Source organism: Meriones unguiculatus, chromosome 12 (assembly GCF_030254825.1).
Source record: "Meriones unguiculatus strain TT.TT164.6M chromosome 12, Bangor_MerUng_6.1, whole genome shotgun sequence".
NCBI lineage: Eukaryota > Metazoa > Chordata > Mammalia > Rodentia > Muridae > Meriones > Meriones unguiculatus.
Window position 1 is genome coordinate 65,607,832 of NC_083360.1, and position 13,817 is coordinate 65,621,648.

A 13,817-nucleotide genomic window follows, 5' to 3' on the forward strand; every position below is an offset into this window, starting at 1 on the left:
GTCAGCCACATGGCGTCTTTAGGCCCTTTGGGATAAGGTCTTTTAAACAGACAGAGGATCCTACAGGGAAAGCAGGCCTGCAAATCATGCTCCATTCACACACACCAGAAAAGTGCAGAAAGGTGGTCTGAGGCAGTGTCACGTCCTCTGTCATCTGTGAGGATGGTAATTTGGCTCTGTTTCTATCTGCTAGATGCAGTTAATAGCATATCACTTTACCCCCACAAAAGCTTTGTGTGTGCTGAGTTTTTTTAAGTAAATTTTTTTAAAAAAAAGATAAAGGCTTTTGGTGAGTCCCTGTAACCTCAGAGGAGTTCCAGAATGTTCCAAGGCCTTCTCTATTGAGTGCATAGATAGCAGTAAGATAAGGCAATGTTTAACCCAAAAGTCATGTATGAATTACAAGGTCAGCATCTGTCTTCAAATCCTCTCTTTTACAAATAAGAGCAGTATTTTCAGTGAGGTTTTAGAAAAGGGCTAGCAGAGAGTTTAAACTTGCCTCAAGTTCCTTGGCTACCCAACAACTCACCAATATAAGCTGAACCCCATAATTATGAAAGGTAGGTAACTACCATCCAAAAATCAAACACTGGGCTATGTGTGCTGGCTCTCACACCATACCCCAAGTATATGGGTAGCTGAGGCACAAAGATTGCGACAAATTTGAAGCCAGTCTTGACTGTGACTACATAGTATGTTCTAAGTTACCCTGGGTTATAAGTAAGACCCTGTCTCAAGCAAAGGAAAAAAGGGGGGAGGGAGTAAGATAGGAAGGGAAGGAAGAAGGGAGAAAGGGGAAGAACAGGTGAGGAAGGAGTGATAGCTCAGTCAAGAAAGTGCTTGCCACAAAAGCATCATTTGTTCCCCTGAACCTGTATTAAAAAGTTAGGCATGCTGGCACACAGCTGTGATCCAAACATCAGGGAGACAGGAACAGATTCCTGGGGCACACTGACCAGCCAGTCTATCCTAACTGGTGAGTGCAAGCCATAAATGACCCTGCCTAAAACAAAATCAAGGTGAGGCTGAGTGTGGTTGCACATGCATTTAATCCCAGCACTCTGAGGGCAGAGGCAGGAGGATCTCTGTGAGTCTGAGGCCAGTCTGGTACCTAGCAAGCTCCAGGATAGTAAGAACTATATAGATCCAGGACAGCAAGAACTATATAGAGAAACCGCATTAAAATATATCTATATGTGAATAGCATGTGAAGAATGGCAACTGAGGCTGACATCTTTCACACACACACACACACAGTAGGAAGAAAGGAAGAAAGGCTTCCCTTAGGTAGTCCACCAAGGTCTAGGGGTTTGGGAGGGCCTCTTTGAAAAAGAATATGCAAACTGAGGCCTGGGGATAACTGAGAAAATTAATCTAAGCGGAGACACAGAGAAGGGTCACGCAGAAAGCAGCCCCAGATGTCCGGCTCTCGAAGCAGGGAAGAACTGCGTGTATTTACTGAAGTGGAAGAGCAGGCATGTGTGGCTAGGGGGGAGGGGAGAGACGGAGGCAGAGGGCAGCATATTGTACTCATAGGAAGACGTTGTCTCTGAGCACCGTGGCGAACCATTCAAAGAATGACGCTTGAAAGGAGCAGAGCCAGGAGACAGAGAAGCAGCGGCCATGGTCATCCAGAAAAGTCATGGTCTTACTCACTGGCAGTCCACTGAGGGGCTGGTGCGTGGAGAAGAGCTTCAAGCCAGGGCCCACGTACTGACTCAGTTTGTCTAGTCAACACTTTGACCCTGATGATTTCTGTGCCTCAGTCTAGATGTTGGGGTGAAGATAACACAGTGAAAACACAATTTTCAAAAATACCATGAATCACATACAAACACAAAGTGAATACATCAAACAAATTTCTTAACTCATGATTATTCAGGGAGCTCAATTAAGATGTTGAAACTAATTCAAACAGAGAGTTGGGACTAAAAAGGTTCATATTTTCCAGAAGCCAAAATCATTTACACCAACAGGAAAAAATTTGCATAACTGTGGACAAGAAAACTCTGTGTCATTACCAGCCCATTACAGGGAATTTTCTTTCTCTATAGAGTTACAATGTCTCTCTTATAGAGTTAGACCACCCCTGTAGGAGCTGCTGGAGCTTCACTGAAAAGATACCCATTTTACAGCATAACCCACAGCGCCCATCTCCCAGTGGTTTGGTGAATTATGTACTTGAAATATATATGGCAGTAAGTGTAACTGTTAGCCAATATTATTTAATGGTTGGCGCTGAAAAGGACAGTGGAAAAAAGTTAATGAAGTTAAACTAGTTTTTCAAGGGATAACGGATAGAACTGGCCTGTCAGTTGGAATTAAGGATTGAAGGAAGCTGAGGAATCAGGATTAACTCATGAATTTTCTAGTTTAATGAGAGACTTTGTCTCAAGGCAACAAGGTAGAGAACAGTAGAGGAAGACAGCCAATACCCCACTCTTACCTGCATGTGAACATGTACCCACGAGCACAACCATGAAGTCATATGCAAACATGGAACCATGCCCACCTTTTCACTTGTGTGCTGGGGATTCGAACTCAGGTCCTCATTCTTGAAGAGCAAATACTCTTACCCAGTGCTCCATCTTCCCAGACCCCCAAAATGGAATTCTTGATACCCTCCCTCAGCAATGTATTCAACTTCCAATCTTATGCATAAACCCCTACACACACACACACACACACACACACACACACACACACTCAAGTCTTTAGTCCTGACAGCAAGCACCTTTACTGCTGAGCCATCTCACCAGCCCTAGGTTTGTTTGTTTCTTTAAATAAGATTAATATTATTTTAATTATTTATTTGAATTGATTAAATTAATACTTATTCTTTTAAAAAAAAGTTCTAAGATGAAATACTTAGAAATTTACTGTCAATGGTAATTGAAATTAGGAATAGTTAATGAATCCATTGGAAGCTGCAAACCTGAGCTCTGAGGTAGAGCAATCCTTAGGGTTTGGGGACAAAGGACCTAGGGAAGGTGACTAAGCTTGGTGTCACTTAACTCAAGAAAGTGCCTCAAGAAGGAAGCTGTTACTGTGACAATGCCTTGACAAAAGCAACCTTGTGGGGATTGGGGAGAAGGTTTATCTCAGCTCACAGTTCAGCGGCTCCACCCAGGAGATTTCCTCCCGGTGAAAAGTCCTCTGAAAGGCGATGTCTCTTTAATATACTCAGTTCTCTTTTACTTCAGGCACTAAGCATTTTCTACAAGAAAGCCATGGAAAGATTCTTACAGAGGCCCGCTGACTCTCAGAGATCCCCACATGAATTCCGTCACGGGCCTCTAAAGGATAGCTCTCCCACATTGCATCGTGTGTACAGGAACCAGGTCCTTCCTTCAGATTAGTAGGGGTTAACAGCATAAGACAAGAGTAGCCACTGGTTCTCTTCCCTTGTCTCTCCAGATAGGTTATATTGGTGGCTCTACCAAATTTTCATTCATTTAAATTCTAGGATCCATCACTCTGTGCTTAGTCTTGCTACTGAGACACACCACAGTGTTCGTGACGCTCAATCACAGGGAGGAATGACCCTTAAAGGATGTGGAGAATCCACGAAAGCTGGTGCTGCCAGAGACTGTGTTGAGAAGTGAGCTGGGAAACATTTTCCCTGGAAACCTCAGTATGGGCTGCATCGCTAGCATGCAGCTCCGGAGGCTGAGGTGACACAGCTGGAGGGCCACTGCCTGGTTCCGCCTCAGACCTGGTGCCCTCAGCTACAGAACTTGCCCTTTAAGTGAGAGTCTCCTTTATTCGGGATGACATAGGTTCTGAGGAAATAGAGAACAGTGTCTTGGGTCGTTACCGTCCACACACTTTAGTTCTTTTCAGTAATCCTGTTTAAACTTGGTAATTTTTTTATCCTTTGATAGTCTTGCACAAACATATGATAAGTTTTAATCCTTCCCTTCTCACCCCCTCCCCTCCCACTGAAGTTCTCCCCAGCAGGCAAGCACCTATCACCACCCTATGTTTGACAAAGATGCCAAAAATATTCCTTGGTGATCATCTTTAAGGTTCCTGTAAAACTGCAGATTATACTAATAATTTGAGAAGCCCTAAGATGATTCAATGGAAAAGTTCTCTTCCCTTTGTAGTTATTTCTTTTAACCTGCTTGTTTTAGAAAGCTTTTGGGGGAAAAAAATTATCTTTCACTTGGAGACATGAAGGAGCCTTATGTAAGCCTTTCTGATGTTGTGTAGAGGTGGAAGCTAGAGAAGACCAGAAACAGAGGGAAGGCTGTTCCTCCCGTAGTTTCCCTTTTACCAGCTGCAGTCTTTTTCTTATTCGCTGACATTTTTCTTCAGATTCACAAATGCCCAGCATATATTTAAGTAGCTGTATCTGGTCCAAAAGCTTTTACTCTCTAACTTCTCTCTTATTTCAAGGGTTACCCGGAAGCAAAGGAACCAATTTTTCAAACATAAATAGAATAGGAAAAAGGAAGCTCGGGTTAGACATCAGAAAAGCACATCATCAGCAGTCAAGTCTGCCCCCCCGGGAACGTTTGCCCCCAGTAACATTCTTCTGGCTAATTCAGGGCTGACTTTTTTATATTTTATTTCTCCAACATAATGTTTCATAGATACATCTATGGTTACTAATAGGAGATAATGATGTTTTGGGACTGCTGAATGGCTGAGAAGGTAAAAATACTAACTGATCATGAAAAGGACCCAAATTGGTAACCACCTGCGCACGTGTGTGGCAGTTCCCAAAAAACCTGTAGTATCGGTTCCATGGAATCTGACACCCTCCTCTGGCCTCCACAGACACCAGAAATACACATGGTGTGCATACATACATCGAAACAAAGACTTATTCACATAAAAAATTAAAAAACAAATGTTCTTTTTAAAAGCTGATAAAGTTTTCCAAAGAAACTTCATAATTTCGGTGCAAACATAAAGTGAATATTTGTCAAAATTTGCATTTGATTTATTCCTTCTTATCCACGGGGATACACTCCAGGACCCCTGTGCATGACCATAACCATAAACAATATTGAATTCTATAGATACGGTATTTTGCTATTTGTGTCTACCTATGATAAAGTTTGATTTATAGGTTATGCACAATGAGATTAACAATAACAAAATAAAGTGACTATAATAGTATACTTTTTTCCAAGCCAACAAAAGTATGAGCTATTTTATAAAACTTAATTATTCTTTACAAGAAATACAAAAGAAAATGAAGTTGAAGCATTAAAAAAGTGAAAAATATGAAGCTCACTGAATGATAAAATCACTGTTGATTATATGCACACTGATACTACCATTGGTACTAAAACAAGTATGGCAATAGTAATTTATTTAAAATAGATAATATAAAATTATGTAAATTAAGGTATTAATAACAAGTGATCTGAATCAAATAGTATACTTTTTAAAAGTAGTTTAAAACTGTGAATTCTTTCTCTAGCTCTTTACCTAATATTTTTGGACCAATAGTTGACCATGGCTAATTAAAACCATGGAAAATGAAATAGAAGGAATTTGCAAGTAGATGCAAAATCAGTGTCTGCATAAAACAGTGAAACATTGCATTCCATAAGGTAATTGATCTGCGTTTCTTGAGGAAAATCACTTGGATTATCAGTTTTATGCAACCGATAGAGAGGTAAAATAACTCAGAGTCAATAAAAGGCCTTTAAAGACGATGTGTTTAACAGGGTTTTCCTTTTCCTCTGTGGTACGTTTTAGAGCATTTCTTTATTCTCCCTCTCCAAGTGCTCCCCTTTTTTTCCTACCTCTCTTCTTGCTATGCTTGCCATGCCACAAATTCCATACATAAATATGTACCAGAAAAATGAGGAAGCTGTAACCCTTATAGACTCATAGCTGAAAAATGAACTAAAACTAAAAACTACCAACATTCGATGCTTATAGTGTGATTCCCTGAAACTTCCAATATGAATCTTGAAACCAGTGCTTGAGATTGAAATCAGCAGGAAAATAGTATTCCTGCCGGGCTGGAGAGAGCATCCCTGATTCGGTTCCCACACAGTGGCTAAAAACAACATTTAGTCAGTTCCAGGAATCTGATGTTTTAACACGTACCAGGCACAAATATATATGCAAGCATACACATAAAAATTCATCTTTTTCAAAAATAGCACACCTAAAAAGTTATTCTTACATTGACTAATCTGGATGCATTTTTAATCCTTATTACTGTGTGTGTATACATGGGTGCGTGTATGTGTATGCGTGTGCATGAACATGCATGTGTAGGTCAGAGGTCAACTTTGACAGTTGGTCCCCTCCTTACACCATGGATACTGGGAATCAAACTCATGTTTTCAGGCTGAACCAAGCTTGCTCAGCAAGGACTTTTACCTCCAAGCCATCTCCTGCAACTCTTAACAGCACCTTTTGAAACAGGTTTATGTATAGGAGAGAGCTGGAAAAGGGAGGGAAGGAAGGAGGGGCTGGGAGGGGAAATGGAAAAGATAGGGAGGGGGAGGGAGGGAGAAAGCAAAGCAGTGGAGGGAAGGGGAAAGTTAAATATGTCAGTCATAGAACATACTCATAAAACTCCAAGCTCAGTGCTGATGTAGACGGCTAATCAATCACGAGGGTATTATTTTTGTTTAGCCATTTATTAACAAATGGTTGTTTTTATTACTTCAGGGCATGCCCCTACTTCATAATAGTTGGTAATAAACTAAACTTATTAAGATCTTAACATGTGAGGGTGATTGTCACTGCTTTCTGTGTCATAAAAGGGACTCTGGTCATAAGTCTAAATCAGAAGCTCTGTGTTAGTGAAATGAGCAGTTAAGTTTTCAATAAAAGGCCAGACCAAAAGCCCACTTCATTCATTTGCCAAGTGGTGTGTATGCGTGTGTGTGTAGTGTGAGAAAGAGAGAGATCTTAGGAATGAAAAAACTAAATGTGGCGATCACATCACCACCTCTGAAGTTCACACCCATCTCTTGAAGACTTCGTTGGAGCAGCCATTTTTCATCATCCATCCAGCAGTGCTATAGTAACACAAAGAACTTTTGAAATGCCCAAGTTAAACCTCAGTAAGAACATGGGACTGTTAATATAGTGACGTACTATAAAGATCCTAACTCAGCAAGGGATATTCAGGATGAGACTTTAAAACATTACATTTGAACCTCTCTACTTGCTGCCCTCTCTGTGACCTGGCTTCCTCCCGCTTGTGGCCACAAGACTCAAGATAGCAAATGCAGAGTTAGACAATGTAGGGACGTGGAGAAAAGCTTCAGAAGAAAAGCATTCATTCATGCAGCCATTTGTAGAATCAGATGGTTTTCTTTGAAATATAATCTCCTGGCTTCAGTGAGAGGAGAATGTATTATACCACATAGTGCGTGCAACAGAGAACTTAAAATGACTGCCAAGAGACAGCACCACTTCAAAATCAAATTGTTTTTAATTGGACTGAAACTGATGGGGTCTCAAGGATAGCAGGTTGGGATCTATGCCAGTGAAGCTGTTTTGCATTTGATAAGACTGTCATTTGGGATAAAACAGTTTACTTGCCTTTTTTTATGAGGCAGGGGTGGGTTTTTTTTTCTGTTAACATACCATCCATATAGTCTTACGTATATATGTGTGTGTGAATTTACATATTCTTTTTTATTTAGAAACACTACTTTAGAAAAATCAACTTTTGCTGCTGTAGGTCCCCTGGGCTTCTGTATCTGTTTTTTGTTTGTTTGTTTGTTTGTTTGTTTTGTTTTTTAAGGAACAACTTTTTATTGTAAAAATAATTATTATCAAAGCCAAAAAATTAAAATACAATATAAATAGAGAGATATCAGCATGATTGGCAGAATGGAAGATCTCCCACTTTAGACTTAATAACCATCTACAGGTAAAACATGACTTTATCAGACCTCTGAGATTTACGCACGAGTTTACAACACCGAGTTTACAACTCATTGAGAAGGCAGACCTCGCCATCTGGTAACAGAATCACCTTGTCTATTTACGGACCCAGTGATAGCTCAGCCTTTATGCTCACAGGTTCAGTAGTTCAGCTTGTGCTCGTAACCAAAAGGTCACCTATTTACACCTCTGCTGCCATGACATTTTACAAACACTGGGAAACCACATAGACAATCCCCTCACTCTTTAACAGAGCTGCACGTGGCCCTAATTGCCCATGGAACCCAAAGACAGTCCCATCTTCACACATCTCCACAACAACACCTGAACGCATGAACTAACAATCCAGTCTACTCCTGACTCCTAAACACAGGTTCTTCTGACCATAGACTCTTGCAGTGGCTCTAGCCATAGACCATAGACTACTTTTAAACCTTGGCTTAATGAGGGCTCTGTGTACTTGGGGAAATTGTTAGCCAAATTCTGGGAAGAGACTAAGTGCAAAAGCATTCATCTTATAGGCAGGGAGAGCTGAGGACACGGTTTGTGTCATTCTAAGACTTACTTTGGAAAATAAAACACAAAAACGGCCTGATGAGGCCTGATAGGCTAGGGTCAGATAGAAGGGGAGGAGGACCTCCCCTCACTGGACTGGGGGAGGGGCATAGGAGAAGAAGAGGGAGGGAGGGTGGGATTCGGAGGGGATGGGGGAGGGGTCTACAGTTGGGATACAAAGTGAATAAACTAATAAAAATAAATTTAAAAATTAAAAAAAACAAAAACTCTGGCTACCATATACATATAAATATATATATATGTTTATTTGTATAATATATACATATATATTTGCATATATATGGAGAGAGAGAGCACTACCTAGACCTAAAATAACTTTGGGAACTGTCTATGAATCTCAGAATATTTGGTCTTTTTAGCAGATATTCTGTTCTGGGCACAGGCCAGATCCAGGTCCTTTTATAAGCATCCTACACCCTCTTCTTCCCTTACCCAGTTTCTACAACTAAACTTTTGCTGGAACACAGCCCCATTCATCTACTTACTCATTTCTTCCAACAATGGCAGACTTGAGTGTCTGCAACAGAGCCCACACAAAATCGAAACTGTTTTCTAACTTAGCTCTTTTCAGGAAAAGCTTGCTGGTTCTCTTCCAGTGTGCTAATCACAGAAGTCTGTTATAGGTATCACGAGACGAGTCCTCACTGCATCGTTCATCAGTTGCTCTCTTATATACAAGATGACCTTAGCGCACTTCCTTCTATGCCCACATTAGCGCTGTAAAGGCCAGGGCTGTGCGTTTATCATGATTCTTATTCCAGGAGCCAGGCAGGCGTATGTGAATGTGCAATAAGAAAATTAAAGTGATTTCAATAATGGATTTCAGTTTTGTATTTCAAAAGAGTCCGTGCAAGTGTCATTATTTAAAGGAGAAAAGGCTTTGAAATTTTTTGGAAATGCTATTTGCCTCTATGTCTCCATGACAGAAGATAAAGAAGCCAAAGACTAGGGATGTGATATAATATTGGGGTGAAATTTTCTTGGCGATCATCCTGAATGGCCATTCCATGCATGGTCTAATAACCTTTTCAGTCTTGCAAGTAAGTGCCTCTTCCAAGATAACTAGAGTGAGGCTCTTTTGGGAAGGGTCTTTTATGACACCCCTAAACAGTATGTGTGCTTTGGGCAAGGACAGTCCTCCTGGGCAGACTGATCCCTTCTGTCCCTCAGAAGGCCAACCTCGGACTCAGGAAGCATCTTTGTTGTGTGAACAAAGGCTTGGTTTGCTGTTAGAATGTCAGTGTCCCTAAACCAGCTCTGACCCATTTTCACCCGAGATTTAATGCCCTAAGTTTCTTACCAGTTCTTCATTTTCTGCCAAAGTCACAGTGACGAAGCCAAGTTGCCTGTCTCTTCAGCATGCCTCTTTGTGAGAAAGCATAAGGATCATGGTGGGATGGTAATCATCCCAAAGTTCTTTTTCCAAATTGCTATACTAACTTTTAAGAAAATGTTAATGGCTCCCTCTGGGCTTTTTCCCCTGGGAATTCTCAAGGCCACTGAAGTTATGGTCGTGGCTGATTAACGAGGAGCAAAAGCTTTTGGGGAATTTGGATATTTTCATACATTCTAGAGAAAGTCGGGGTGTGGGGGGGTGACCGAGTTCTTACTAGTGTAGCTCCTCTCCAGGATTGGAGGTGGAGGAGGATATGGAACAAACGTGTGTGGCTGCAGAACCTCTTGTTTACTGTAACATGCCTGTGGCTTTCAATTTGAGTGTGGCTTTCTATGTGATATAAAAAGACATGCAGTTCAGACTGATTCAAAGAATGTGTGAGGGGAAAGGCAGTACCATTCTTGGAAACCTTAAAAAAAAAATCCGTCTTTATGCACAAAAATAAATCCTGGGAAGCATACTGAACATGAGCTAGGAAAAGTTACAGATAGGAGTTTCAAACCAAGAGAAAACTCTTCTGCAGCATCTCCAAAGGCTTGTTTTGCTATCGTTTTTAGTGTCGGTATTAGTCTGGTGTAAGAAGAGCCAGCATCCTCCGAGAGACACAAGTGCTGGGACTTAGCGTGAGGAGACCCACCAGTGGCCTGCTGCCTCTAGGGGTGCAGAGTAGGAGCGAGCAGGTGGTCTGTGGCTGGAATGGCTTGCAGCTGGGAGTTCACATGACACTCCCGAAACACGCACTCCAGAATCAGTGGCCAGTGAGCTCATGAACTAAAGGAAAGCTGCCAGCCCAGAACTGGGTGGAGGATCCGACGCACATGCTGGTACACAGCTCTGGGCCCCGGAGGCAGGTGCGATGCAGCCCCTCACAGCACCCGTAGCCTCCTGCCTGGGGCTTCTCATCCTGTCCTCTTGTTTGCTTACCAACTGCAGGTTCATTCCAGAAGCTTGGTCGGCCTGTACTGTCACCTGTGGTGTGGGAACCCAGGTGCGAACAGTAAGATGCCAGGTGCTCCTGTCTTTCTCTCAGTCCGTGGCTGACCTGCCTATGGATGAATGTGAAGGGCCCAAGCCAGCCTCGCAGCGTACCTGTTATGCCGGACCATGCAACGGGGAAATTCCTGAATTTAACCCAGACAATGGAGACGGACTCTTGGGTGGCCTGCCGGACCTGGACGAGCTGTATGATTGGGAATATGAGGGCTTCACCAGGTGCTCTGAGTCCTGTGGAGGAGGTAAGGAGGGGAGCCCAGATCAGAGCCTACCATGTTCCTGGCTTCTTCTGTCCCTGCATGCAACTGTAGCAGGTGACTGTATTAGTCCAAGATTGATAAGTGGAGAAAGGAGAGGCAGCTATTCTAAACGTAAAACATCCCAAATGAAACCCTGATGGATTTCTTTCCTCCCGAGTGGCTCTCAACGTCAGCTGTGAGCGTCCAGCCCAACTGATGCCTTGGCTTGCAGCTGTCCTTCCAATGTTTTGTTCTCGACGTTGTTCGGTCTTATTTGTCTGTGTCTTTCTTCAGTGCATTTGGGGTGAAAGGAAACCCCACCACAGCACATTCTACAGTTCTCAAGAATGCAGCAGAGTCCCTGAAATGTATTCCTCTTGTTTTGTCTTCCAACTAAAGGAGGGTGTTTAAAGACAATGAACACTCACTGTACCTAACAGGAGCTAGAGAAACAGGAGAGCAGTGACCAAAGGCAGAGCCTGCTCATTCTGTAAGAGGGAAACCAGGATGCAGAGAAACAGGGGGACTTTTTCCATCTCTCACAGATAGTAATGAGAGCACTGGGCCCTGGCCAAGGCTTCTGTTTTCTGTCTGCACTCAGTCTTTTCATCATAATGTACCTTCATTAGGCTCATACAGAATCCCTGAAGCTTTCCCATTATGAATGTTATTTAATATCAAATGTTTACATGTATCTTCACCTCATCCCCATGGGTATGTCCACGATTCTCTAAAAATAACTTCAGTAACGCTTACTTTATTGTATTAATGATGAGCAATTACTGCATGTATCTATGGAGTAGTGCATGATTTGATGTATGTATGGAAGGAACATTAAAACCAAGTTAATTAATCCATTCAGCGATTCTGGAGGGGGCCAGGGAAGGTGCCTGCGTGGTTGCACCAACCCATGTGGGCACGTATAGAGAGAAACCAGGAGTTGATGTCAGGTGTCTTCCGGAATTACTTCTCTACCTTATGTTTGAGGCAGTCTCTCTCAGAACCAGAGGCATGCAGCTTCAGCGAGACTGGCTGCCCAGCAAGCCCACAGGATCCATTTGTGTCTGCCCACTCCACCCCACCCCCAGTGCAGGGATCACAGGCACACGCTGCCATGCTCAGCATTTTAGGGGGTGGGGGGCCGGTGATCTACAATCAGATGCTCATGCTTCCACAGCAAGCACTCTGTGCTGAAGCTTTTGCCCAGCCCTCTTCCGTGATTCTTTATTTAAAATGTTAGGGAAAGGAAAGCATGCTGGAAAAATCAATTCATTCTTCAAGATTATGATATGCCTTGCCACAGTGAACAAATACATGAGACTGATATTGCGACTATTGTCCATATCAGTCCCAAGAGAGGTTTTGACGGGTGACAAGATGCAGACTGATTCCCACACACACACCAAAGTCTTAGGGAGTGTTGAGGATCCACAAGCCCAGCAAAGATTTCACTTAACCATTGCAGAGGGCAGGGAGAATAGTCAAATAGTTTCCCAAAACTGCTTTCTAAACCATGACATTTGGGAAAGTCTTTTAAAAAGCATCTTTTGTTCAGGTCGAGAATGTGAGAATAAATGTGCCCACTTTGTCCATTCACATGGAGTTGAAAGGGAATGAATACTTCTAGCAAAGAATGTACTTTTCTCCAGCAGTTCTTTTTAAACATTTAATAGTTCTGACCTCAAGGTTCTTGTCTGTTTGCACATCTTCCAATTTCAAGGACTGGAATTGTTGGAGTGTTTTCATGGAGAGCCCTGGTATTTTAGACTCTAAAATACCAGATGACCCTGAGAGACAGCTTCCTGGAACTCGGCTAATGTGCTGTATCCATCCAGGGTGGTTCCCTCACTTTGAGGATGCCCTTTCTTTCTTTTGTGCCTAAGGAGAATGATGTGTTAAATAAACTTCACTGCTCTCTGAGCTCCTATAGGAGCCAAGAGGCCAGGGGGAAAGCTGGATGTAGCTGGTGTCACTACTGCTTCTTTTGTTTTGTGCTTTGTGTTTTAAAACAGAGATTTGTAGCACAGGCTGGCCTTGAACTTGTGGAGTCTGCAAGCCTAGCCTCCCGAGTGCTGGTACCCCACGCATACACTACCATACCCAGTTGCTCTGTTAAATATAAGGAATGACTCACAATTCAAATGGTTGTGCTGTTACCCCCAAATTCCAAGATCACCTGAATTGAAGGTACATCATATAAACATCATATAAACAAATGTCCTCAGAAGCATGCCATGGTCTCTCTGTTATGGTTCTCAGCTCTAAGTCAAGCCTGGAATTTTATAAGAAGGTGGAAAAATAGATGCAGTAATGGGATATATAAATAGCCAAATACCTTTATCTTTAAGAGTTAACTCTTCTACTTGACCCAGCCAGGAGTTTCAAATTGAATTTTGGGGATATGCATACGTATGTTGAAAATATTAATTTTAAGAATTTTCAGCAGAAACTCATTAAGAAATAAAATTCAAATGTTTGATATACAATTGATCTCTACCTATAGGAACTGAAAAGTTTTGTATGACATAAATTGTTCTTCATATATATCCAAGAGAGGACAAAGTTACTAAAATCTCTTGGGTTTTAACTGTCAACAACTGAGCACAATGTGCCAAGGTAATATATTTACACCTAAAATGTTAGAGTTGAAAATTCCAAAGTGGTGAAAATATGCTTGGGTTATATCTTCCATATGATGCCCATATGCACTAACAAATCACTTCAATGTACGAAAC

At 42.0% G+C, this 13,817-nt stretch overlaps 1 protein-coding gene across 6 annotated transcripts in view; it reads left to right on the forward strand.

Moving 5' to 3' along the window:
• Adamtsl1 (ADAMTS like 1) overlaps positions 1 to 13,817 on the forward strand; it is a 904,412-nt gene that overhangs the window by 728,089 nt on the left and 162,506 nt on the right. For all 6 annotated transcript variants that reach the window (XM_060365805.1, XM_060365807.1, XM_060365806.1 and 3 more), the window contains one exon: positions 10,784 to 11,085. In XM_060365805.1, the coding sequence (XP_060221788.1) occupies positions 10,784 to 11,085 (302 nt within the window). The remainder of the gene's footprint in view (positions 1 to 10,783; positions 11,086 to 13,817) is intronic.